The sequence below is a fragment of the Cebidichthys violaceus genome, unplaced genomic scaffold, assembly GCF_023349555.1.
Source record: "Cebidichthys violaceus isolate CVI_PGR_0920_01 unplaced genomic scaffold, fCebVio1.0.p SCAF_12, whole genome shotgun sequence".
In the NCBI taxonomy this organism is placed as follows: domain Eukaryota; kingdom Metazoa; phylum Chordata; class Actinopteri; order Perciformes; family Stichaeidae; genus Cebidichthys; species Cebidichthys violaceus.
Window position 1 is genome coordinate 4,175,682 of NW_027176285.1, and position 25,773 is coordinate 4,201,454.

Genomic DNA, 25,773 nt, shown 5'->3' on the forward strand with positions numbered 1-25,773 from the left:
GCTGGAGTGTTTGATTTGGACTCAACCCCATGTGATAGGCCGGGGCCCGGGTTCCTGGCTGCCTCTCTCTCTCTACAGCTGACGGAAACTCTCGCCATGGGAGCTTCAGAGCAGGGCGGCGAGGAGGAGGACGACGACAGGACCCCCCCATCCCCCCCCCCCACACACACACACACACACACACACACCCACCCCCGCAGTCACACGTTGCCTCTGGAGATAAGTCTTAACACACAGGCACACTGATATCCCTACCACACAGATACGTGATTAACATGCCAATTAGAGCAGGAAGCAGCCTCAAGGCCTCCTTTTTTTACGTACTTTTTTTCCATTTTCTTTTTATAGCCATAAATAGAATTCAAACACATGCAAACACAGCGTATAGATGCAACGCCCATGCATGGAGGCACATTACGCACCGACCATGAAATGATCAACCGATTCTTCATTCCAGAACGAACGTCTTCAGTCCACCCACACAGGATGTACAGATCTAGACTTAAATAGTAATAGTAAGTGGCGTTACTTCTCGTCTCACACGGGTCATGAAGGTCTTTTTGTTTGACACATCCACCGCCTCTCACGGCCGCCCTTTTGGACTTTTTGTGGTCTTCATACTTCCTGTTTAATGATTGCGTAGATTACATAGGAATTGATTTCGTCAGATATTATCTATGAATGTTTCAAAGATATAGCTTCAAACGCTGATTGAGAACTGCCTGACTGCACACCTGTGACTTCCTGTGACTTCCTGTCACTTCTTGCATGGTGGAGACTCTCACAGAGACCAAAGATTGTTTTTTTTTTTTGCAATAGAGAACATCTCATTTTACATTCTTCCATTTCAGAAGCTGGACCCAGTGAATGTTTGGCACAATAAATCAACACCAAGAATAGCTGTTAAATAACTGTTACAACACTATTATAACCGACTCCTTTACTGTTATTCAGACACACTAATGAACTGGAAGATGACACCTCATTCAAATAGAGTGTGGAATACGGTACGGGGGGGGTGGGGGGGGGGGGACGTGTGGCAACGTCGTCCGAGGGACAGACGTGGAGACAGACGATCCGCTCTGGAGCTCTGCAGGCAGCAGGCCTGATGCTGACTGATGGCTGGCTGCGGATGCTGAGGGGCATCGGGAGTTTAATCACCCATAACCGCAATTACAGACGTACACGTCGGACTCATAAAGCGCTGAAACAAGATGAGCGCCTCCCTCCTCGCCTCCCCTCGGCGCGCATCGGCCAAATTCCACTAAAGCTCGAGGAGGAGCGAGGGAGCTGAGGGCATGAGCTCACAGAGAGAGAGCTCTACCTAGTGCACCGCATTAGAGGGAGAATTGCAGCGCATTAATTAGTGCTTTTAATACACTCGCGAGCCATAAAACAAGTCGTTATGCGCTCGCCGTGTCTTGTTGTCGGAGCAAAGAGGTGTTTCCCACTGAAGATATTTGGAGATCTCTAAGAGCCTTGAAATGCCAGATTCAAAGGACGGAGCTTCTGCACGGAGCGATTGCACGATGAAGCAAAACATTAGCATATCAAATACGCGGAAACGCCACGCCACGCAACACACACACACACACACACACACACACACACACACACACACACACACTCGCACCCGGGCCGTGCACGCGAGCCCACACTTCTAATGATCACATAAAAGCTCATAGCACACCGTAAGACAGGCCTTAGGATGGATTAAGATGCACGCCTTTATCACTGGGTTCCCACAATCCCCTGTAGAATATCTCAGCTTTCTCTTTCTCTATTATTTTTTTTCATTCGCTCCACTCCCTCTCTCCATTTCCTCCATACCTCAGGGATAGTGCTGGGAGGGAAAAAAGAAAAAAAACAACAGAAAAGAAGCAGAAGAGAATGATGGAGGATGGTACGGAGGAAAACATAGCTGAACGAGCACTCTAATGGGAAGGCCACGAGCAAAGGGAGGTCGGCCCTCTTTCTGCCGCTTGACAGCAAACGGGATCCGAAGTCGTCCTTGTTGTCACAACAGGAGCGAATTATCGAGGGCCAGATTGGTTAGCGGGTAAGTGGCTGCCAGGGGTCACCGGGGTCAAACGGCTGTCATCCGCAGAGTCGGCAGAATAGCGAGGGGGCCGTCGTGTGATGAAAGAGAGATCAGTGTTCACCCATCAGATTCAGGGTTGCATGGACAACTAACAACTGCAACACAACAAGGATTTTTAAGGATTGTTTAGACTATAAATATGCGTTCTAAGAGTTCTACAGAGTCGAGTTCCAGCCCAAAATCCAAAAGAGGTCATCTTAAAATGTCGACAGCTTTGAGAAGCTGGAACGAGAGAACGTCGCATCACAACCCAACGCGGCGAATTGTTTCAACGTTTGAAACATTAAAAAATAATTAAAGGGAAGAAACAAACGGGCTGAAGCTTTTCAACATCACCGGATTCACAAATCACCACGCCGCTCAGAGCATGTGTGTCCAGTGCACCACCGATAGAGGGCCGCTTGACACCTTTCACCCTGTGATGTCGAAGTTCATCTCAGAGACAAGCTTCAGAGACAACCTTTGAACTCCAGAATTCACCAGAGGGGGGGGGGGGGGGGGGGGGGGGTCACGAGATCACCCAGAGCAGTGGATTCAGGAGACGCCGACTGCACAACGCCGCCTCTGTCCCCCACACACCCTTCAAGAAGTGAGCCCCTTTCTGCCAGGGGAGATGAAACTATACGGAACGTGAACATCAGAGGAAAACACCCCCTGGTTCCTTCAAATCCCCCCCCCCCCACTTACACATAACTGAATGTCTTGCGCGTGATCGGGACCGTGGTTGACCCCGGGTGTGAAAGGTCAACTTGTCGTCAGGGCGCAGGCGAGCGCACACTGTGTAAACAAGACAGGCAGCAGGATCAATCACGCAGGACGCAGTTATTGGCTTAGTTGGCCGAAGAGGACATCCGCTGGAAAACATGATTCGGGGCTAATCGCATGCAGAAAAAAAATAAAAGAGGAAAGCGAGGCAGGGAGGAGGGAGAGGAAATGAGAGAGACGGGGAGAAAAGTCAAGAGAGAGAAAGGGGGGAGAAAGAAGAAGGGATGAAAGTATTTTTATGCACAATTTCAATTAGTGGAAATGCCAGAAATTTGCCAGAAATTTGATTTGAAAAAAGGCACAACATTCTAAAGAAAACTGAAAAGGCATCAGGACGCAAGAACAAACATGACGGTGCCTCAAACAAAAGAAGATCAATAAAACGCAAGTTTCTTGTCATGTCTGATTTCCACGTTCATGATGACTGCGTGTGCTCCTGATCCCCCCCCCCCCCCCCCCCCCCACCCCACCCACACTTCCCAGCAGCACACAAACAGGAAGGCAGGGCCCTTTGTCTTCCTGGTTTTGTCGCGTTAGGGGACTTGTAACATAGAACACGGACGTAAACATGCAGAGGAACTACCACAGTGTCACACCGTCTCATCCTGTACACAGGTACGGGGGTTCGATCCCACATTACGTAACACGCATGTGTCCGTTACGTCTGAATGGTGGCAGCAGCAGCAAATGTGAAGCAAAATTTAAACAGCCGTCATCGAAAATTAGACAAATGCTGTGTTTGACTACTGAAAAGGAAAACTTGAATTCCCCAAAACTTTAGACTCCACTAAAGGAAGAAAAAAAAAAATGAAAAGAGAGCCAACAACATAATAGGGATGCTCCAAATGTGACGTAAACAAGCGCAATACAAACTGGCATCCACACTAATCAATGAGACCAGACGTCCACGCGTTCCTCCTCCTCCTCCTCGACTGACAGAGCTGAGGAAGGAGGCTGCTTGCATCACCCCGACTGAGAGTGCAGTCTGATGTACAGTGTGGAGCGGCGGATAAAACACCTTGAAGGATTCATAAGGAGTGTCAGCATATGCCTCGGGTGGAGAGAAAACACCAGAGACGTTGTTTACAGTCGCCTTCATGTCGACCTTTTCCCTCCTGAAGCCTCCTGCTCCACACTTACTGCATCTTTTGCAGAATACTTTGACAAACATCCTCAATGAAAGCAGAGAGCCTCTTCTCTTACCACACACCCATGTCCATGTCGGGACCGTAACAGTTCACCTTCAGTGGCCTTGTTTCTCACTGCAATATGCAAGACCTGCACCTCTATGGAAACAACACAATCGTGGCTAATACTAGAGAGAATCAAAAAAGGTATTTTTTTTTTTTAGGCAGTATAAATAAATATATATATATATATATATATAGATATATAATTAATTTTACAAAAATTGGAAAACAATGGAATCTATACATCCAACATTTTAACAGGTGCCCACAAGTGTTAACCAGTGAGGCTCTACATGCTATATATATATATATATATATATATATATATATATATATATATATATATATATATATATATATATATATATATATATATATATATATATTAAACTACTGACACTTTCACAACCTCTACTTCCAGCCTCTCCTGTGCTCTCCTCAATGCACCGTGTTAAGCCGCCTGCAGTTCAAGTGGAAGTTTCACGGAATTTTCATCACCGTTAGTCTCAGGGAAATAAATCATGGCTTCCTAGAGTTTAATGTCGTTTACAGGATCTGGTCAAAGCAAAAGGTTTATTCGGGATGAGATTTTAACAATTTGAAGACTCATTTTGGATGCTTTTTCTGACGGAAGCGTCACGGGCGGTTCGGAAAGAAGACAATCTGTGGATAACGGCGGTTTCCACAGCTTGTGGATAAATGTTGTAGTTTTGGCGATTGTTTAAAGAAAACATGCTTTTCTATCCTGCCAGCGGGTTTTGGGGTTCAGAGGGCTTATTCAGCAAAATCTGTTCCTCCCTGCATGCTCCGGTATGTCAATTCTTCCTGGGATATTTCAATATTTGATATGGCACCATCTGTAAAAACGTCCCTGCTGCTGTTAAACTCTTCCAGAGCCTGAAATCCATTGGACGTTCTGTGAATTTCTTGGTGTGCCGAGATGTTTTCTGGGCCTGCTTTCATGTCGCTCGCTTCAGTAACAAGTCGTCGCAAAAGATCTTTGAGGATAGACGAGTCATGAAGACGGCCCCGCTTGTCCCGATGTGTCCGTCCTGGCGTCTGTCAAATTGGGTCTTTGGATGCTTGATGGCCAGTGGGAGAAAGTTTTCAGATCTGACAGGCATGTTATTGTTCCGGGTAATGTCTGATGCCGGTTTTGATGTTGCCGTCTTTGTTCTGGCGGGGACTAGGGGACCTCGAGACAGCCGTTGCAGGAGGCCGCGTCAGTATTCCATCTTCAGACTCCTGAATGCACTTTTATAATATAATGTTGCTTTTGTTTCAACTGCTCTTCACGGGTAGACTGTTACGGAGGGGATCAAGCCGCGAGGTGGTCGCTGGGGCCCCGTCAAACATCTTGTACATCACTCGGCCATCATTCTGTTTTTAGATGGTTTTTAGGGTGTTTAAAAAAAAAGGTTGGATTCTACAGTCTAGCACTTGCAGTTTGCTGCTTTCTCTCTGTTTGCAGATGCTAATTAAAAGCTAAAACGTTTTTTAGCAATAACTTTCTTCTATAATCTATCAATGATATATATATATATATATATATACACACACATTTTACATATAAACCTTGTTACAGATAAAGTTGAAGCACAGTACATCTTGTTGTTGAATTAGCATTAGCAGCAAGAGAAGCGTTTTTGTTTTATGAAAAATCTACATCTCCGTTTTGAATTCTGCTGACGCGCAAACACCGCTGGTTTGTGGTTACATATAATGTAATTCTACGAGATAAAAGATCATTTTCACAGCCGTTGAAGCCGGCCAAAGTCAACTTCTGGTCCCTCTTCTTCAGATAGTATCAACGTCTTTAGGAGATAACTCATGTGGGTGAGATAACGAGTAGCTGAAGAGCTGTGTTATGAGAGGGTTTTTAAGCACACTGCACAGAGAATGTGGTACTTCTCAGGTTATGATCATTATGGAACCGACGGCGCTGCTTATCCCCTGGCATTCATTTCTGCACGCCCACGTACTAAATGTGTTGGGGGGGGTCACACATAATGACTATTCGGACAAGCAGCGAGAGACAAAACAAATGTTGAATTATCGCATAACGCCGAGGCGTCGTCAGCGCTAATGGACTTGTTTGTTTTTTTCCGTAAATGCTCTTTTAACCCCGGTGAACTTCGGGCTGACAGATGGAGGACAGGAAAACACAGCGGTCTGTTGTTGCATGAGGCACAATGGCGTCAACAGTCACGGTCTCTCTGCGTGCGCTTCGGCTCGCATGCTAATCGCGTTTCTGTAAGGGATGTGTGCGCGTCACAAACAACAACAACAACAACAACGACAACAACGACAACGACGACAACATATGTTTTCTCTCTCCGTTCCTACGTGTGCACTCGACACTTGATGTCGTCTGTCCGCTCGCCGGTCGTCAAGCAAAACGTCTGAATAATGAAACGGGTGGCCGGCGTCGGCGTCGGGCGAGACGCCGCAAAGCGCCGTTGCGTAATCAACAGGCTCTGGACGCAAGCACGTGCCCCGGCTGTGTATCACAATACACGGAGCAGATGGCCGGGAGGGTGTTTAATAAACACAAATACATGCCCACACTCTGCTTGGGTTACAGGCAGCTGCTTCTGCCTTTGGACATGGACGTTCCATAAAATCACACGGCGATGAACTCTTTACACGGGAGGGTGGGTTACAAATCAACAAGTCATTTTTTTGCTCTTCCTAATTGCTCGCATACTACATCTAAGACTCTATCAAGCCCAGCAGGTGACATGTGAGCAGAGAGACACAACCACACTTTCATAACCACACACCGATCGCTCCGGCAAACGCAAAGACATTGTGTCCCGCAGCGTTGTTTTTCCTCCCTGGTATTTAAACCCTCGCCCCGATGCCGTCGTCTCCCCGGGAGATGAGATCCTCACTTGAGGAGCATTAACAGATAGGGACTAAATGTTCCGGGGCCTCCACGTGCCTTCATGATATTTAGTGCAAAACTGTAAATGATTAGCTCCTTCGTGGGCGAGCCTCCTGCTGCCAGGCGGGGAGGCCGAGCAAGAGCAGGTGAGAGTGTGAGATACATCTGTGACATACATAGAACGTGAGTGGAGCAAGCTGCGTCTCCATTGTCAAGAGGTTTGGAGTGTATTAACTCGTTGGCTCCACATGGCTGTAATCTAACACTAAGCAGGGTAGAAGTAGAGGTAAATAATAAATAATAACAGTAATAATAAAAGCCAGCTTGGCCATCTAACCCTTAGAAAAATGAAGAGGTGTCGTCAGGATTATGTTTTAATTGTTTCGTCATGTCAGCGGGTTTTGGTCATGTTTTATTCCGTCCGGAGACAAAGACAAGCATTCGTACTTTATTGATATTTGACCAGCAGAAACAGCTGGTCAGTACTGACAGTTAAATGTTCGCTACATCAGAATTTATTTGTTTCGATTATCCATTCACCGCATCGACTCTTTTTCAATAAAGCCAAAAACCACCCCGAGCAGGTTTAAAAGAAAAAAATGTTGGCATCTTTTTTTGTTTGTTTGTTCATGCGATACTTCAAAATGTGCAATGAAATATGTAATTGGAAACACGGCTAGTGAATATGTCACAGAGCTCACGGTGACGTCTTCAAATAGTTGCCGTTTTGGCTCGATAAATGACCGTCGATCGATTGATCGCGTCAGCTACGCCGTAAAGGGAACACCTGTCGGCACACGGCGCTGGGTCCCGCTCCGTTTGGCTTTTAGGTCCCTGTTCACATCACGCTGCCCTTCTGGTCACCTCAAAGGTTTGTGAACCAGGAAATCTCATCAGCGTGATTCATAAAAGGTCTGGTCAACTGAACCACACAGTCAAGAAGCATCAGATAAACAACAACCAGAGATATGGCAACGCTAAGCCGTCCAGTTTTGATTGCCTGCCCCCCCCCCCCCCCCCCCCGCCCCACACTGTCCACACCGCCCTCTGTGGATATATGACTCTCTCTTTCCACATCCTCATCATGAAGTCTAGCCACCATTAGTGCACAAACACGTTCGTCAATTAGCTCGATGTTGCTGACTGTAATGGAGTTGTGGACGCGATGCCCCTGTGGAGTCTCTCTCACACAGGGTCTACTCACTCACACAGTCCCATTGACTAAGCCGTCTGCATGGGCAGACAACTAAAAAGGTCAACTTTCTGCAACAGTACCCCCCCCCACCATCACCTCCCACCCCCCCCAGTCTAAGGTCTCCCGGAGCACCGTGGGCGAGAGCACGGCTGGGTTGACGGATGATTCCAGTCTGTTTCTGTTGGGAATAAATACCATTTCCAAGTCATTTGTTGAGCGGTCAGGTGATCAGATTCAACAAACCCCTCGGTTGATTCCCAAAAAGTTTTTTGGGAAGAGAAAATGAAGGCGAAGGCCGATGCAATGCTAGTGATCTCAACAAGAAATCACGGCCAAACTAACTGCGATATTTATAGTCCATTTTGGATTTCGCCCCGACCCAAAACAACCGCGATGGTCCTCGCTTAGACTTTGAGGCGTCTAAATAGAGCCTCTCAATAGTAGTCCTGTTTGTTTGGTAAAAATTGGACCGGGGCTTCAGTGTCGCCACAGCGGCCACAGTCTGCTCCTCCAGGGCCGCCCGGCTTCTCAGACCAACACCGAGTTCCCGACAAGACATTTCCATTAGCCACTGAATTACCATCACCTCCCACCCTCCCCTCCCTTTCTCCATGCACCTCAAGACACTGTCTCTCTGAGGGGGAAGCACGTGGAAGTTGCAAACACTCCCCCCCCCCCCCCCCGCTCTCATCTCTCACATCCCAGCATGCACCGGCCTCCATTAGCACACTCGGGTGGGCCTGTTGCCGTGCGGCGGAGACATGTGACATTGGGAGGTCAGGGGCTCTGCCACTCTGCCTCCCACCACCACCACCTCACTCGTCCCCGGGCCTCTTTGACCCTTTGTCCTCTAACCCCACAGCCCTCAATATCCCCGGTGTGCACAGTGGGCGGAGCCTGTGCAAAGCCAGGGCGGCAGGTGCCGCGTTTCTGACCTTCCACTTCATGAGATCGGCTTCGGTGACATTCGGATCAAGCGCTCAGTTGCGCTACCCCCCCCATCCCCCTACCACCACCTCATCGTCGAGCCAGCTATAATGCCAAGCGTGTCAAATCACTTTAGCATCAAAATACCGTCAGTCCCCCCGGTCCCCTCTGTTCTCTCTCCTCTGCTAACTCCTCTCTCTCTCTCTCTCTCTCTCTCTCTCTCTCTCTCTCTCTCTCTCTCTCTCTCTCTCTCTCTCTCTCTCTCTCTCTCTCTCTCTCTCTCTCTCTCTCTCTCTCAACATCCCTGACTGTGTGTGTCTCTCTTTCTCCCTCTCTCCCCTGCTTCCCCTCTTCTAGGGGGGAGGGTTAGAGACGCACACACAGGCTGATGATCTGTGGCTGCCGTTGCCCTTCAACATTCCCATCGACGAGGACGGAGGCAACTGACCGTGGTGAGAAGAGGAACAGCCAGAGCCGCCGCTGACAGCATCGCGCTCCCAGTCCACTCTAAAAGGACACCTGAGCTCCCCCACCGCCAACTTAACTCACGGGCCAGTGAACAAACAAGAAGTGGGCCGAGGTGAACGGGCAGGAACTCTGCTGTAACGTTATGGTGTAAAGGGGGGGGGGGGGTAGCATTAAGGGAAATAAGAAAGTATTTTTACCACGAGAAAACAAACATCGTGACCCAAAGTCCGCACTGCGAAAGCGACATTTACAAGTTGCAGAAGGCCAAGAAAAATGTTCCCGCATTCTTGTGCTGTTGTTTTTCGTTGCTGCCAAAGCAGCGTCAGATGTCGCAAGCAAAGCATAACAACCAGGAAAAGCATGGTTCCGAGAGAAAATAAGACACGATAAATAAATCACAGAAAATTGGCCTCTTCCCTTTGGTCTGGCCTTGTCCAAATATCTGGCCCTGCTGCTGTTAGCTGATCCAGATGTTCCACGCAAACTCTTTCTTTTTTTTGGGGGGGTTCTCCATCATTTTAAGTGAAAAGAAGAAAAACAAAAGAGGCACCGCAACTGATGGCAATTCTCATTCTTGTTCTTCATCACAACCCATACGGCAGGTTTTTTTTCTTCTTTTTAAATCAGAGTAAATACATTTACCTCCGTTTTGTTTCTCGAGATTTATCCCTGCCTGCGGTGTATTTTTTTAGCACGAGAAGAAGACATTTCCCACTGTTTGTTTGCACAGCGGAGCGCAGGGAGCCAGCCTAACTATTCGTTTGTAAATGTGACATAAATGATATTCCTCTACATCCCAATCACGCAATGTTTATCTGCAGGGTCAACAAGACCAGAGCCCGCCAAGACCAGAGCCCGCCAAGACCAGAGCCCACCAAGACCAAAGTCAGCGTGGCCGATAGAACGTACGAGTCAAGCCGGTACCGGAGAGGGAACCGGGGACCGAGGAATCTGGGTTAAGACGCACGTATTCATTTATATTCATGCCGTTTGTTAATTTGCCCGTGTATTTCAGCGGCGTACCCGACGCGCTTCTCTGTGATTAACATACTGTTCTGTGTTAGGCAACATGGGGCCCCGAAGAATGAGAACTTGCTTATTCATGTTTAATTGATGTTAATAAAAAATGCAGGGTTTCTTTTTCTTTCTCTCTTTCCCTTTCCAGATGCAGAGCCTCACACGCTGTACTGTAAACCCTCACTCAAGGGGTCAGGATCAACTCCGGGGAGAGCTGGAATCTGTGGCAAAGAGAGATTTCACCTCATCGGCGTACACTGCCTCTGAGAGAATACATTACCGACGCGCTAAATATAACCGAGGATGCGACGGGGAAAACACATTTTAAAACAAAAGCGACTGTTTTTCTGCTTGAAACAATACAAAGACCTCCTCTCTCTCTCTGGTTTTAAGAGGCAAAAAGGAACAATGGATGCATTTGTATTCCGCTCACAAATTCATTAAGCATTCAATTATGCTGTACTCCTGATAATTTACATTTAAATGTTGTTTCCTTTGCGCTACCATGATTCAAGTTCTACTCTCAACCCTGAACTCTCTACCGCCCTCAATGACCCTGCGGAGACGACGACCACTTCCTGTCTGTCCCCCGGCGTCACTGGCTGCCTGCTCACCTCGCTCTGCAACCCAGTTGGAGCTGTAACAATGAGATAGCAATTCACCGATGGTGCCGTTGGGGGTGGGGGGGGGGGGGGGATTATAGGCTCAGAGAGTTATCAAAGGCTTAGTCGCTCTGATTTCTGGTGACCCGCCGTGGACGGCTGCCATCGCTCTGTGCCAGCGCAGAGACCTCCATCTCTGCTGCCAGGGTGGCAGCTGGCCACCAGGGGCCGTGTCACTTTTTTTTTTTTTTTTTTTGGGGGGGGGGGGGGCAGACATGACATGATGGACAGGTATTATGGGTATTCATCAGGGAGGCCCCGTGAGTTAAAAAGGCCGGTGTTCGTCAGGTAGTAGTACAAAGAGACACAAAAATGATGGTGAAGATATAGGGACACTCTGATTGTTGGACAAATAAATACCGGCAACTTTTAAGGTCTATCAAAGTTCTTAAAACTACACTAATCATAATTTTCATTACAGCAACGGATCAGTTTAGATAAGTAACGTTTAGCAACCAGGAGAGAGTCTTGAATTCCCTTAAGCTCTACAGGGAATTTCAGCATCTTTCACTTTGTTGTTTTGTTTTTGCAGCCCCCAACTTTTCGAGAATCAGCAGCAAAGCTCTGCTGAGACCACTGCATGCTACAAATCACACAGTCAATGTTAGAAGAGACCAACTGGTGAACATAGTGGAGAATTCAGCAGCTAAAGAGCACAATCTCTCGCTCGGGAGTTGGTGGAGACCAAAATACGGAGCTAAAAGTAGAGCAAATAATACACTTGTATTCGTCAGGTGGACAGAAACATCGATGGTGATTATTGTGCTGCCCACAAAAATACTAATAAGAATAATCAATCAGCAATAACTAGAAATAAAGTTTAATATATTGCTTTGAAATGTAAACTAAAAAGTTGTGTAAATTACTATTACTAACTGCAGTGAAGTTTAACAAATACGCTGAAACAAGGTGGATTTCAATTAAGCTCACAGAATAGGGAGCGATATTAATCATGCCGGATGTTAGCACGCTATCATTGTGCTCATGTTTACGTATAAGGGACCAGGAAAGGCTCCTCCTGATAATATCATTTCACGAGATTACATTTGTGTTTCCCATCCCGGTTTTACAACAAATGTACGAGGCATTCTTCAAATGTCAGGGACCTCAAAGAGCAGCAGGAAGAGTTTGTATATCTTGGTAAACCCCAGCCAATACATCCCACAGTATCGGATGAGCTAACAGCCAATTAACAGAACTGTTTGGCAGCTCTTATCCCAGTTATGACAAACCCCAGTCCCCCATCATCATTAAAATAAAATGCTGAGATTAGTTGGTTGTTGCTTAAGATGAGTCAGGAAACTTGGAGTTTGTGTATGAAAAATAACCCGCAGTGTGTGTCCTGACTGAATGGGGGGCCAGGGCTCATAATCGGCAGCTTGGCGTCCTCCGGCCCCTCATGGCTCCTGACCCTAACAGGAAGCAGCCGGCGAGAGCGCCGACTCCGGCCAGCCAATTAGAGCGCGGAGCGGGCCTAGGCTAACGAGCTCCCTCTCCGTGACCCTCCTCACCTCTGCAGGACCCCACGATGGGAAATATGAGGAGCCCCGAGCCACTTTAACCCCCCCCCCCCCCTTCCCTTCCAACCTCTCTCTTTAGCTTCCTCCGTCTCCCCATCCCAACCTCTGGTCCCAAACCCTGCTGTGTGACCACAAGGTCTACAAACACATGCAGCCTCTCTCTCCAGAGTTCCACCACATGGCTTTTTTACTGCCGCGCGAATGCTGAAAAACGCCACACAGAGAAAAAAACAAAACAATGAGCATGTGTGTGTACACACACACACACACACACACACACACACACACACACACACACACACTCTGGGGCACTTACATGTTCCTGTAGTTTACTCTGGCCCGGTTCTAGGGGCCACTTTTCCAAGTACTCTGAATAGTAAATGGGCTCCAAATTAATTGGCGGGGTTTGCGAGGCAGTGAGATAATTCTGAGGCACTGTAATGAGGTGGGACCACTGCAAACACTAAAGTGGCTTTGGGCACAATCGCTATTTATGTGCACAACACATCATCAATGAAGAGTGATGAATCCAAAGCTAACAGTGCACCTGGTTGGGTAAACCTCAGCAAGTGGTGGGCGTTTCCGGCACACCGCCATATCTAAACCCAATGAAATTTAAAAAAAGAAGGGAAAAAAAGAAAAAAAGAGGGGGAGCCAGTAATAATCATCTACGTCCAACACCCCCACTCCCCCTTTTTCTCCCCGAGGCAGAATTGGTCCCGTCATTTGGACCCTCCAAACACAGACCATATGTGGGTTCAGCCCCGGCAATCAGACTGCATTGTGGAGCAGGCGGCTGAGTTCATCAGGAAAAAATTAGCCCGCCGCTCCGCAGGCCCTCGCTCCCATTGGCCAGTCACGCGGCCCCGCTCCGTTTGAGGGCACCCCAGACATTCCTGCGGCTAATCTTTTCCATTCCTCCGCTCAGCTCGTCGAGGACAGACCAAATCACAGCACAAGGGCCCGCATTGTAAGGAGCCTTTTTTCAAAAAGCCCTGTTTTCAATGCAGTCTCTCTTTTTATGCTCTCTCTCTCTCTCTCTCTTGCTCTCACCTCATACACCGCAATTCAAAAAAAAAAAAAAGAAAAAAGAACAGAACGTTTTTCCCCATCATGACTCTTTATTCTCATAACAAAAAACACTCAATTTTTGCTTTTTTGGAATGATCTTGTGGGAAAAAAAGGTCCCCTGAACACTGCGCTTCTCACAGTCCCGTTCCAGTAAGAGTTTTTTTTTTTTTTTTTTTTTAAAGCCCAAACAATGTAAAACCACCGAAACCAGAGCCGGGCCACATCAGTGCGCGGCCCGGAGTTCGGCAGATCGCTGCTGAATACGGTTCCCCCCGGGGGCGAGGCTCGCAAGCCTTTTCCCGGAAACCTCTCGCTTGGTCACCGCTGCACCCCATCCCCCCCCCCCCCCCTTGTCATTGCGGCCTGCTGTCCGGCAGCTGGAACACTGAGACTGGAGGACGACCGCGTGCTCTGGGGGGACACTGGTGGATTTATAGTAACACGTTCCATAATTAGACACCAGGGTTATTACAGGGTCGGTAAACTTTAGACTCCAGAGTCTGAGGCTGTCCAGCCTCTGCTGCCGTGACTTAACGGTTACTTCCCTTTCTCGAGAAGCACACTCTGCTCTTGGCTGCATTACCAAGAAAAGATAACAAAATAATTTTCTTTTTCGACACTTTCACTCCTCCTCCGTTTGCCCCTGGATCCAAGGTAGACAAAACAATCTAAGGTGTCTTGTAACCCAGTGTGTTGCGGCTCTTAAAATAGCCACAACACAAAGGAGGAAAACTTTTGACATGCTTACGGGCGAGACTGCACTTCTAATCCAGATGCTCCTAATTGTTCAGGAAATGCGTCCGCCCTTACTGCAGGCTGTGACAGTAAAAAATGCTGCAATCAATCAAGATGGCTCAGTAAAATACACAAAAGACAGGGGGGGGGGGGGGGTTTGGTGGAAAAGGCTGTGCGGCTCGCCGATCGTGCCGAAACACGTCCGAGAAACAGCGAAGCATGCCTGTGAGAGAGGGTGGTGGGTTCTCAAAGAAACATAGATCCTTTAGGTCCCAAAGAGAAACGTAGGAGGATTTTAACATTGTCTAGTTTATTCTTAGAGGAGGAAGAACACAAAACGGCAGCCATTTCTTTATACATGTTGGACAAATATAAGTGTTGTCGTTTCCGTGCAACAACCAGGCAAACACAGTCTGGGTATCGAATATATATATTATATTATAGCAATATGCTGTCCATTTGAAGACGGTCTTGTTTGTGATTGTTGAGGCCAAAACTTTGACAAAAACAATGAAAAGACAAGGAAATGTTTGCAGTAATGGAGTTGGTCGTAATCCTATTGGTAAATTTGATTGTATGATTTGTTTATTTCTGATTTTTTATAGCCTATTGGCAGATATAAGGGAATTATTTCAATGCCAAAATAGACCTAAAGGTTGTTTTGGTAGAGGCAAGAAAGAAAGAAATGATCTCTTTTGCTTTTCAGATTCTAATTGGACAGATTTTTTGTGATGTTCGCTGTTATTTAGGAATTATAAAAGAGAACAGTGGATGTTTTTGAGGTGGGATGTCTTTGTAGTCCTTAAGAGGAATAGCACGTCTTTGCAAAATAAACAAAAAGAACATTGAATCATTTTCAGGCCCTTTCATGAACATTTGAAGTGTTTTCCCTCATTTGTCCTGGTTCTGAGAACATTACATGACCACCGGAAGAATGATTCAACAGAACAGTGAATAATATTTTCTTGTACCTTTTTAAAAATCCAATGAACCACTTCAAGGAGCGAATCCTACTGCTAAGAGCACTTCAAGTAGGGCAGAAATGATTGATATCAAGCAAAGCAGAAAGGAGCGATTAATCGCTAGTGCTCCCAAAAACAGAACAAAGAGGCAGAACTCTGAGCGAATTCAAAAGCACACGGTTTCTATTACGCAAATGCTTGTGTTCAACAATAAATACAAAAATAAGGTCTTCTGTATCTGTATTTAAAGCTCTGCTCAAAGACATCCTTTCAGAACCAACACAAAACATCAGAACAAGCTTGAACGTACTGCTACTTCTTCCAGGTACTGAGAGGTTCGAGTTTGAGGACAGATGCAGGATGAAGTGATTAAGAAGTTAATAAATTGGATCTGCATCAACCACATGTTCTGCGCGGCTCTGCCGACAGTCTATTAGTCGCATAGCAGACGGTTCAGCTCAGGGTATCCACTGATGTCCGTCGAGGGAGGGGTCGGGGCTGGGTGCCGGGGGTGGGGGGGGCTGCTTGGAGGAAGTGGCCGATCTGGAAGCAAAACTGTTAACTTGTCCGTCACCGGGGCTCCGCATGCAAAGATACCATTAAGCAGGAAAACCAGACTGAACACTTCCTCCGAAAACAGCCCCCAGCCACACCTCTGACTGCAGGCGTTGGTGTGCGTGTGTGTGTGTGTGTGCGGCAGAGCAATACTTAAAAAAATACCATGTTGAACTGCCTTCGATGTCTTAAAACAAACTAAATCAAGTTAGATGCTATTTTTTTTTTTTTTTTTTAAAAGCTAGTTCACAAGCATTCTCCTACATTTTACCGACAAGTACCCGGGTAGCAGCTTGGCTGTTTTACACAGTGAGTGTTACCTGTGGACAGGCGACGCTGGTGGAGGTGACACATGCCGCTGAAGCAGGAACAAGCCTCGCCCGAGCGACCTCGCTGCATGGGATGAGCCAACGAGCACTGGGGCTTCAGGAACCCTGGAATGAAAGACATGAAGGAAACGTGAGAAGACAGAAAAGAGAAGATGGGGACGGAATAAAACAGAAAGAACACACACACACACACACACACACACAAAAAAGTCTTCTAGTCGACGTTAAAGAGGACAACGGCGATATGACAAACTCCAGCTTCGTTTGGGGTGAAGAGCAAGTTTAAAACTAAAACCCCGGCCAGCATCGGGCCACCGTCAGACCCCGGCCAACCTCTCACATTCAAAGTTCTCTAGCCAGCTGGTCCTGGCTCTGATCCCCCCCCCCCCCACACACCTCACCAGCTTGCTGCACCCTTGGGTGAGGGCTTCAGAGAGCGCAGACGGAGCCCCCAGCAGAAGGCCGGGTAGGGCCGGGCCGAGGAGGAAGGGGGCCGAGGTTGGCGGCTCCGTGCCGAGCAAAATGCCAGATCACGCTGAGGGTGCCTCGGGGGGGGAGGGCTGGACGAGGCCGACTTACTGTCTGTCTCTGGGGTCACGGGGGGTCATTTTCAATAGGGAAGTCATTATCCGGCACAATGAGGCGACTGAGTAGGCTGTACTCCCCCTCTCCCTCCCTCCCCCCCCCCCCCCCCCTCTCCTCCAGACCAGCATTCACCCGTCAGTGACATTCTCCAGCACAGAGCAAGAGCAATAAATAAACCTACAGTAGAAAGGTTTTGCTGGAATATCTCTTCAGTAAAAGCATTACACATTGAAAAAATAAAAAGTACATACACCACAAAGTTGAATCCAACAATGAAACTACTCTGATCCTGCGGCCTCTAACGGCCTCTTTGTCCTGAATGTCCCTGTAGGTGCTGTGGACTTAAAAGTGGCATGCGGCTGGCATGTCACGTCACAGTTGACACTGTGGTCTCAGAGCAGCAACGTGTGCGTGGCGCCAGACGAAGATTCGCTCCGTCCTCGTCTAGGCGGATCATGCGGATCTCATCGGCACATCTCTGATGGGGAAAAAAAAATCCCAAACTTTATTCGATCCTCATGAGGACCTTTTTTAGATTTCCAGCAAACGTCAAGAGCGGCAGACGGAGTATCCCCCCCCCCCCCCCCACCCCACCCCACCACCGCCCCTCCTGTCACCGCCTTCTGAGCCCAATAAAGCGCCTTTATTTCCACCATGAAAAACATGTCACTCCGGATGAGCTCAGAGAGTGACATTTAAAAACAGGCGGAGGGATATTGAATTAGTTCCCCATGATAAGCCGTCTGGGATGCTGATGCGTTGCTGCTCATAAGGGTGTGTGTGTGTGTGTGTGTGTGTGTGTGTGTGTGTGTGTGTGTGTGTGTGTGTGTGTGTGTGTGTGTGTGGTTATGTGGATGCTGGAAGAAAAAAAAGGTGTGTGTCTGTGTGTGTGTGTGAGCTTTGAATTGGCATTGCGGATGAAGCGGGGGACTGACGAGGAAAAGCAAGTCTGGACCGGCGAGAGCAAACAATGGCTTAATAAGACTCATTAAAGGAGAAGCAAACACGCGTCATCTCGTCATTTCGTCTCATCTCCGTGTTACTGAGCACTTTAACAATAATAACGCTTTGGCTGTTATCAGACGTTGAAAAGAAAATTAGAATGAAAACAACAGCAGCAACGCTTAAACACAGTATCGTTGGTACCACGAAGAGTTATGGCATGCTGGAAAGGGGCGTGGGTGATGACAATCTACGTGTTTTGATGCTACATAATAACAGCTCCAGAGACGGCTGATTCCAGTCAAGACCGTGTTTGTGACTAAGTTCGGACAAAGCAGTACATTTGTTGTCAATCTTAAAAGGGATTCCTTCACTGCAAATACACTACGAAATATGTTTTTCACCTTTGCTCGGGTGCAATCTATCAATATTTCAGTATTACTTGCCAAAATGTGGGTTTATCTGTGTATCATCAGCCCCAATAGAAGATTCTCAATGGCCATGATGATGGTAGTGATGCACACAAATAACATTATCCAGAATGCTAGTGCACAGATGTTTCACATAACACATAAAGCATATGTAAGTCTGATTAATTAGTCCGTGCGGCCTTTTTCTTCCAAGCTTTCTCGACCAACCCTTCCATCTTTCCATCATCTGTACATCAGACCCCCCCCCCCTCGTCTTTCCCAAATGAATCAGTTCTCCAGGAACACGGCACATTCCTGGTTGCACAAAGGGGGTTGAAGGCCAAACAATGACACATGGCATGGAGCTCGGAGCAGTGTCGCTGAACATTAAGGCATTAACATGTGAGCCCAGGCTCCCAGTCAAACTGGACTTTTCCAAAGATCAGGAGTAAACCAAGCAGACAGCAGCCCCCCCCCCCCCCCCCCCCCCCCCAAAAAAAAGAAAGAAGAAAAAGAGTCCAGCACTGCAAGCCATACATTGGAGCAACGTTAAAAGTATGGTGTTCCCTCTAAGATTTCACTTGAAGTAAAACACACGCCATCTTTTTTCAATGTCAATGTAAAATACATGACCATTTTCAGAGAAATCAAATTAGAAAACGAGTCATCAAACAGAGCAAATATTTGGATTTCAGAGGCGTGTGACTGTGAATCATTTTCAGAGGAGGGGCTTTGCTTTTCCGAGCGGTGGCTCGGACATGTCTGCGCAGGTTCTTCTTCCTCCCGGGATCTGCCGTCACGAGCGGTGAGACCGCCGCACGTCTCGTCATTAAGTCCTCCACATCAATGCGCCTCGGCCCCGTGTGCTTTAAGCGGGACCTTGATTACAGGAACGTTTGATCTTGCTCTTCGCCTCTGAGCAGCGAGGATCTCATCGGCTTTAATAACTGTATGATCCAAACTTCGGGGGGGGGGGGACGAGCTCAAACACCCTCCCCACCACCACCACCACCACCCCCACTCGGAGGCCAATCAGCATTATCCTTAGCGGCGATCGGGGGAGGGGGATCAGAGCAATGTAAACACGCTGGCGGTTTCCTCATTAAAGATAGGCCGCTAATGAAATGGCAGCCAGCGTTTACAAGCTCGTGCTAATGAAGGCAGGACTTTGAGATGTTCCTCTAATGAAAGACGGCCTTTTATTACTGATATAAGGCTAATAAAAGAATGGCTTAATGACAAGGTTCTAATGAAACAAAGGTGTGTACATTCGGCATTATAACAAACCCCACCGATAAGAGCAGCGAGGGAAGGGTTTTCATTAACGGTCCGTTCTCGTTTCTCACATCAGGGAAAGCGCTCGCAGGACTTTACAAGAGCCCACAAACTCCAGCCTTTTGAATGCAACGCATTCAAGCGTTTATACGAGCTGAAAAGAGCTCGCAGCTCTCTTTAAGGGCAGCGATTGTCCGTGCCCCGCGTTGCCAGGGTGATCTAGCCCAAGGTCAAAGTTCATTGTGCCCTTAATGCATCTCCCAGGTGCAATAAAAAGAAGAGAGGAAAAAAAGCCGTTCCCACATGGGACTCCGTGGGCTAAGACGGACCAGAACGAGAGCCATCAATCGTCGCGGTCACCGTCGTGAACGCCGTTCACCTTCAGCGGTGTACTGCAGCAGAACCTCGGAGCTCCACATGAGGAACGGAGAACCTGTTAAAGACTGTTCTGCACTCCCCCCCCCCCCCCTCCCGTCTGTCCGTCCTCTACAACGGCCTGGGGGACTCCAGTGTTTGCCCACATGTCCTTGAGAGATCAGTTTCGTAGCATTTGGCGGGACGGAAGACTTGACAATGAATGAACACTGATTAACCATTAAAACCATTTATCAAGCAAACATGCCTTCCATTTGCTGGTTAGGGTTACTTTTCTTTTTCTTTTTTTTAGCATACACTGTATAAGAATCTTCCATCGGTTTGCGTTTGAGTTCGGTTTTTGGCCGTCGCCATCTTGCCTTTTTGCAACCAGAAGTGACATTAAAAGGGTGGAGTACAACCGGACATATAATTGAGAATTATTACATTTTGACGGAGCGCTTCTATTTTAACCGGCGCAGCTTTCCAGGAAACACACCGACCAATTACATGCGTTGTAAATCACATGACGTGATGCTGCTCAGCCAATCAAATATGTGTATTCTGATAAACTTCCCGACTCTCTCTCTCACACACACACACACACACACACACACACACACACACACACACACACACACACACACACACACACACACACACACACACACACAGGAGAGATGGGTGACAGACCGAGTAGTTGGAGAATAATACATTAATAAGTTAGTGGCGATTATTAAAAGCTGTAATGTGAAGCGTCACTATGAGACAAAGCACTAATCTTTTGAGCAAACGTACCCACTCACATCTGAAATGAAGTCACAGATAATAAACAACCCAAGAGCCCAATATGATCAGAATCCTAACACACACCAACGATGATGTAAACAGAGAGGAATAAAGGTGAAACAAGTAGTTTAATAACCACAGATAAAGTCCATGCACAAGATGAGAAAAATATAATATCGTGGTTTCCTTGGTTGACATCACTTCACCCTGAATAAACTGAATTTAATAATTTTTTTCTAAAATGAATTACTTTATTTTATTTGTAGTCACATTTTTCAAAAACTTTCCATTATGTAATTTATTCTTAAATGCAGCCCTTATTTTAGTTGAAATGAGAGACGAACATGGATTTATTATTAGATTATGTATTATTTATAATTCATCCAGCTCCATAAATATTGTCGAGACATCATTCAATTGAACTTTATTTGATTTGACAGTCAGATGATGACTACATAACACAAATGTTGGCTGCATCAATATGCTGTATATGGTACTAAATCATAGTGCAAGTTGGACATTATTGTGATGTTCCGGACCTTTGCATGAGGAAATTCTCTCTAACTGGACCTTGTTGAATATTAATTGAAAACCCTTTCCCTAAATGGACCATCATTTACTAAATGAACATCATGCTGTATTGAAGAAGACTTGAAACTAGAGATTGAGACCTCTATACTTCTATACAACCAGAGAGTCGCCCCCTGATGGCCATTAGAGAGAATGCAAGTTTAAGACACTTCTGCATTGGCTTCACTTTTAGGTCCTAAAAGTGAAGCCAATGCAGAAGTTAGTTTGTTTAGACAAAATCAGACAAAACAAGCAATTTGATGACCTCACCATTAGCATCTGGGAACATGTTCTAGGCTAAATGATAAATTTCAAAAATCACTGCGAGACTAGTCAATAAGGAGAAGTAGTTGCAGCCCTAATCACCCATAAGTCAAGGCTTTCTGTAAGTGTGCCGAACACATTCCCTGTCAGCGTGTCGTGCCGTCTTCCTATAAATGAAAAGACACCGAGCAGGAGACTTAATGATCGTCTGATGTTAGCTTTCCCCCTAAAGAGAGCTAATCCACTGCACCAGCGTCTCATTACAACAACAATTACCGCTCTGAAGCAGCTCTCTCCACTTCTTCACTTCAGCGAGCGCTCTGTAAAGAGCCGAGAGAGACACTTCAGGACCCGTCGGCTCATAATCAAAACACTCCTCATCCCTCTGTGATCCCGGGAAAGCACTGGACCTGCTTTCTGAGCATATCTGCTCCATCAGCAAACTGTCTTCCCTCCCCTTTCGATGAGATCCATTTTGAAGGAGAAAAAAAAAGAAGATAAATTTAAACATGCCTCTAAGCTGCTATTTATCTCAACCAGAACAAAGCCCGAGCAGATGCATCGTGACAACAAAGCAAAACTCGTGCAGATTACCGGAGGCAGTACCTACATGCTGATCGTACTCGATCATATTTGCTGGAAAAATAGACATCCTTTACACACACACGCACACACACACACACACACACACACACACACACACACACACACACACACACACACACACGCAAATCATTTTGTTGTTGTTTACATGTTTATCTGGGTTGATCGCCTTCTTTCAGTTTGTGAAACACGACCTTCGGGGTTGAAGGTAGACGCCATTACTGAGACCTTGAAGGGCCCCTGAGCAGCCCTACCATGGGGGGACATAAGGTGACCCACCAGATGACTTCAGGCCTCTGCAGCATGTTGCATTTTTTTTAAATTTGGTATATTGTGTCAAACCTAACAGGACGCCCCTCGTATCGAGGTACAAGTAGAGGTACGTAGAGGAACGGAATGCTAACCGGCTTTCTCGCTGTGGCTTCTTTAGAGCGATCATTTTCTCGGCCTTGGATGAATTAGGGCAACATCCGCCACCTGAGGGCTTCCTTTTAGCACCAATGGAAGATTAGAGGAAATCTGCAGACACAGATACCCATGGAGACCTTGCCTGGAAGACATAATGTTTTCAGGTTGACAGCCACAACACACCAGAACCACTCGCGGCAAAACTTTTTAAAAACCTCTGCGTTAAATGGCGAGGAGGTCGACGCTACGAGTAGCCCTCGCTTTGCTGGAAACCCCCCCAAAAAGTGCCCCCCCTCCCCCAAGCTGTGAGTCACCAAACCGACCTGCCGTTTGAGGTCTGCGCTGGCAATAAAAAAGTTTAACTGGACAGCTTTATTGAATGACTTATTAAGCCACTGTGTTTTTTTGCGAGACTTAAACTGAGGCGCTTTTGAAATGAACAAGAGCACCTTTCTGTAACGAAAAAAAAACATGCCTTCCTACTTTGACTGAAACTGAGTCTGCACTTTCACACGGTGAAAGTGCAGTTGCCCTGGTGGGGCTTTTGGAGCTGCAAGGCATCTGCAGAGAAAGGTAGAGCTGACAAAGATGACCTTTGTAAAAAACGGTATTGTTGAGCAGCACATGTCTATCTGTAAACCTGAGGCACTTCTCAGGAACTCTTCTTATTAGACCTTTTAAGTTTGAAATTTAAAAAGATAAATTCTGTTGACTTAAAATTCAGGATTTTTTTTGTCCCCAACAAGAAACAGGGACAAAACTGCATTGAAATATTGTGCCAAACAACCATCGCCTCAACTCTATGTTGTCCTTATTCATACTGAACGGTGACTTATGTTCCTCTCACTTTAAAGAAATATGTCATAATGAAACCCTGGTTGACACCGGGGTTATGACTACTCTCCCTGAGCCAGAGGTGTAACTCTGTCACTTTGTGCACAGAACACGCGTCTGGAGACAACTAGTTGAAAGTGTGGTTGTGGTTGTGGCTAAAATAAATCCGCCACTGACAAAGCTCCGCACACGGGCTCAATTTCCGTTGTGAACATCCGAAACCCGCCTCCTCCACGAGCCACTGGATTGGTCGCTATAGATTTTTTTTTTTTAAATCTTGGTTTGACATCTTTCTCACATGTACATCTGTGGCAAACAATCGAACCCCGATTGCTTCCAGACACACAGTGCACCTGCAGACGCAACGGCCATGAAGCTATGAACAAAAGAGTTTTCCAGTGCTGAATGACACGTGGATGTATTTTGGCCGTGGCTCATGTTCACCTTTTCCCACAGAGACGCAGAGCCCCGCCTCCTCTGCGAACGTTGTGTAAAACATTACGCAGCGCCGGGGTTAACCTTATACGACACCGAAGCGGCAACTCCTGATAATTTATAACAGCCATTTGTCTCACTCTCTGCGACGCGATGGAGCCGAAGGCAGGCCGCTGGTGAGCGGCCACAGACAGTGGTGTGTGTGTGTGTGTGTGTGTGTGTGTGTGTGTGTGTGTGTGTGTGTGTGTGTGTATGTATGTATGTATGTATGTATGTATGTATGTATGTATGTATGTGTATGTGTGTGTGTGGTAAATGAGGTTAGAGGGGAAGAAAAGAAGCGGGCCGGCTCAAAGACGGCTTGTGCTGCGCGTCAGAGTCTGTATCCGGAGGGTGGGGGTCGGGGGGGGGGGCGCTAGGGGCCCTCACTGCCCGGCAGCCAGAGCAGCTCCTAGAGCGAACGGCTCTAATCAAATTTGTGTGATTGGACTGGTAGAGAGCGGCGGGAGTGAAAGAGGCTCCTTTCACCCGGGGAATGGACACAAGGAAGCATTTAAAAATCTATCCCTCCGCCGATCTCTACAGTAGCCGTTCACATGACGGACGATCTGCCCGCGCCAACAGCCCTTTGGCACAGCGCACACTGGCCCTTTCTCAGCCGTGAAATATCGCCCTCAGAGAGACTGGTAGGGGGGGTGTAAAACTTTGCTTTATGTGCGTCCTCTAATGGATCTCAGCTGGAAATGCATCCAATATTTTTGAGGGATTCACCCTAGATTGCACTGCTTTAATCTGGCGTGGAAACGGCTATTTTTAGCCTTGATTGATGGGTGCAATCGGATACGGTTCTGGCCTTAGTCCGTGGACCTCGGTTTCCCTTCAGCGCGGCTGACGTTTTGGGAGTGATCAAAGAGAAGCTCCTCCAGCGACTGATGTTAAAAATGAAGCTGGGCTTCAGAGCACGGAGATGAATATTCCCGCGTGACGGTGCAGAGTTGCTCCCGGGCAGCAAGTGAGGTGTGGTACAGCTAGGCGACCTTTGCCCCCCTGGTGGAAGAACCCGGAGCCCGCTAAAACTGACTCCACAGAGTCTCCCATTAACCTCCTCCATGCCTCATGCGTCCACGCTCAGAGGATGCAAACGGGCATGAGACACACAGGACAAAACGGGAGCTTTGCCGCCCACGTCTTCTGCTCTCCGCCGCCCAACAGCTAGTTCCTATACGCTCGTAGAAACATTGAAAGGGAGATGCAGCTGCATTCCTGAAAGCTTGATTCAAACACAAACTTATCATGGAGAAACGGTGCGTTTGAGCCTGTTGCGTGAAACATTAACACAGAGTGGTATATAATTCAGAAACCTGAAGTGAAAACATCTGGAGCCACAGCTGCTGCGCATGGCTATGCACTAAAAAAAACAAGGACAATAAAAACACTAGAATTCATAATACTGTCGAATAAGAACTACACAAGACAGACCGGTCGCAGGGCGGTTTTAAAAGCAGGGATTAAGTGCACTCTTTGGTTAAAATGCCTCTTTAAACTGGAGATATTAGATATGAATGGGGGCTTTTTAAAATCAGCAATGTGGATTCCAGCCTGTTGACTGCAAAGCTCCATTAGGGAGTAGAATCCAGAATGGAACAAAATATATATATATATTGAAATAATCCTTTCCAGGATTTTGAATCCAGAGTAAATTGGTTGTAAAGTGCACACCTCCGATTCTGTGTTTGACTTTGAGCCGGGCCGGGCCGAGGAGAACTTGGACAGGAAACCGTTGCGCAAACAGCAAAGTCAAGTTTTGGAAAGAAGAGTTCATGGGCTCTCTCATCGAGTGAACCTTCATGTGTCAACGTTTCGGGTCCCGTTTTAATGGCATGGCTTCACACTGCTGTACCTTGGCTATTACAAATAAAC

General features: G+C 47.0%; 1 protein-coding gene across 1 annotated transcript in view; it reads right to left on the minus strand.

The window, feature by feature from the left end:
• LOC137868735 (retinoic acid receptor RXR-alpha-like) overlaps nt 1–25,773 on the minus strand; it is a 56,322-nt gene that overhangs the window by 15,532 nt on the left and 15,017 nt on the right. The window contains exon 2 of the mRNA XM_068705633.1: nt 16,376–16,489. Within this exon, the coding sequence (XP_068561734.1) occupies nt 16,376–16,489 (114 nt within the window). The remainder of the gene's footprint in view (nt 1–16,375; nt 16,490–25,773) is intronic.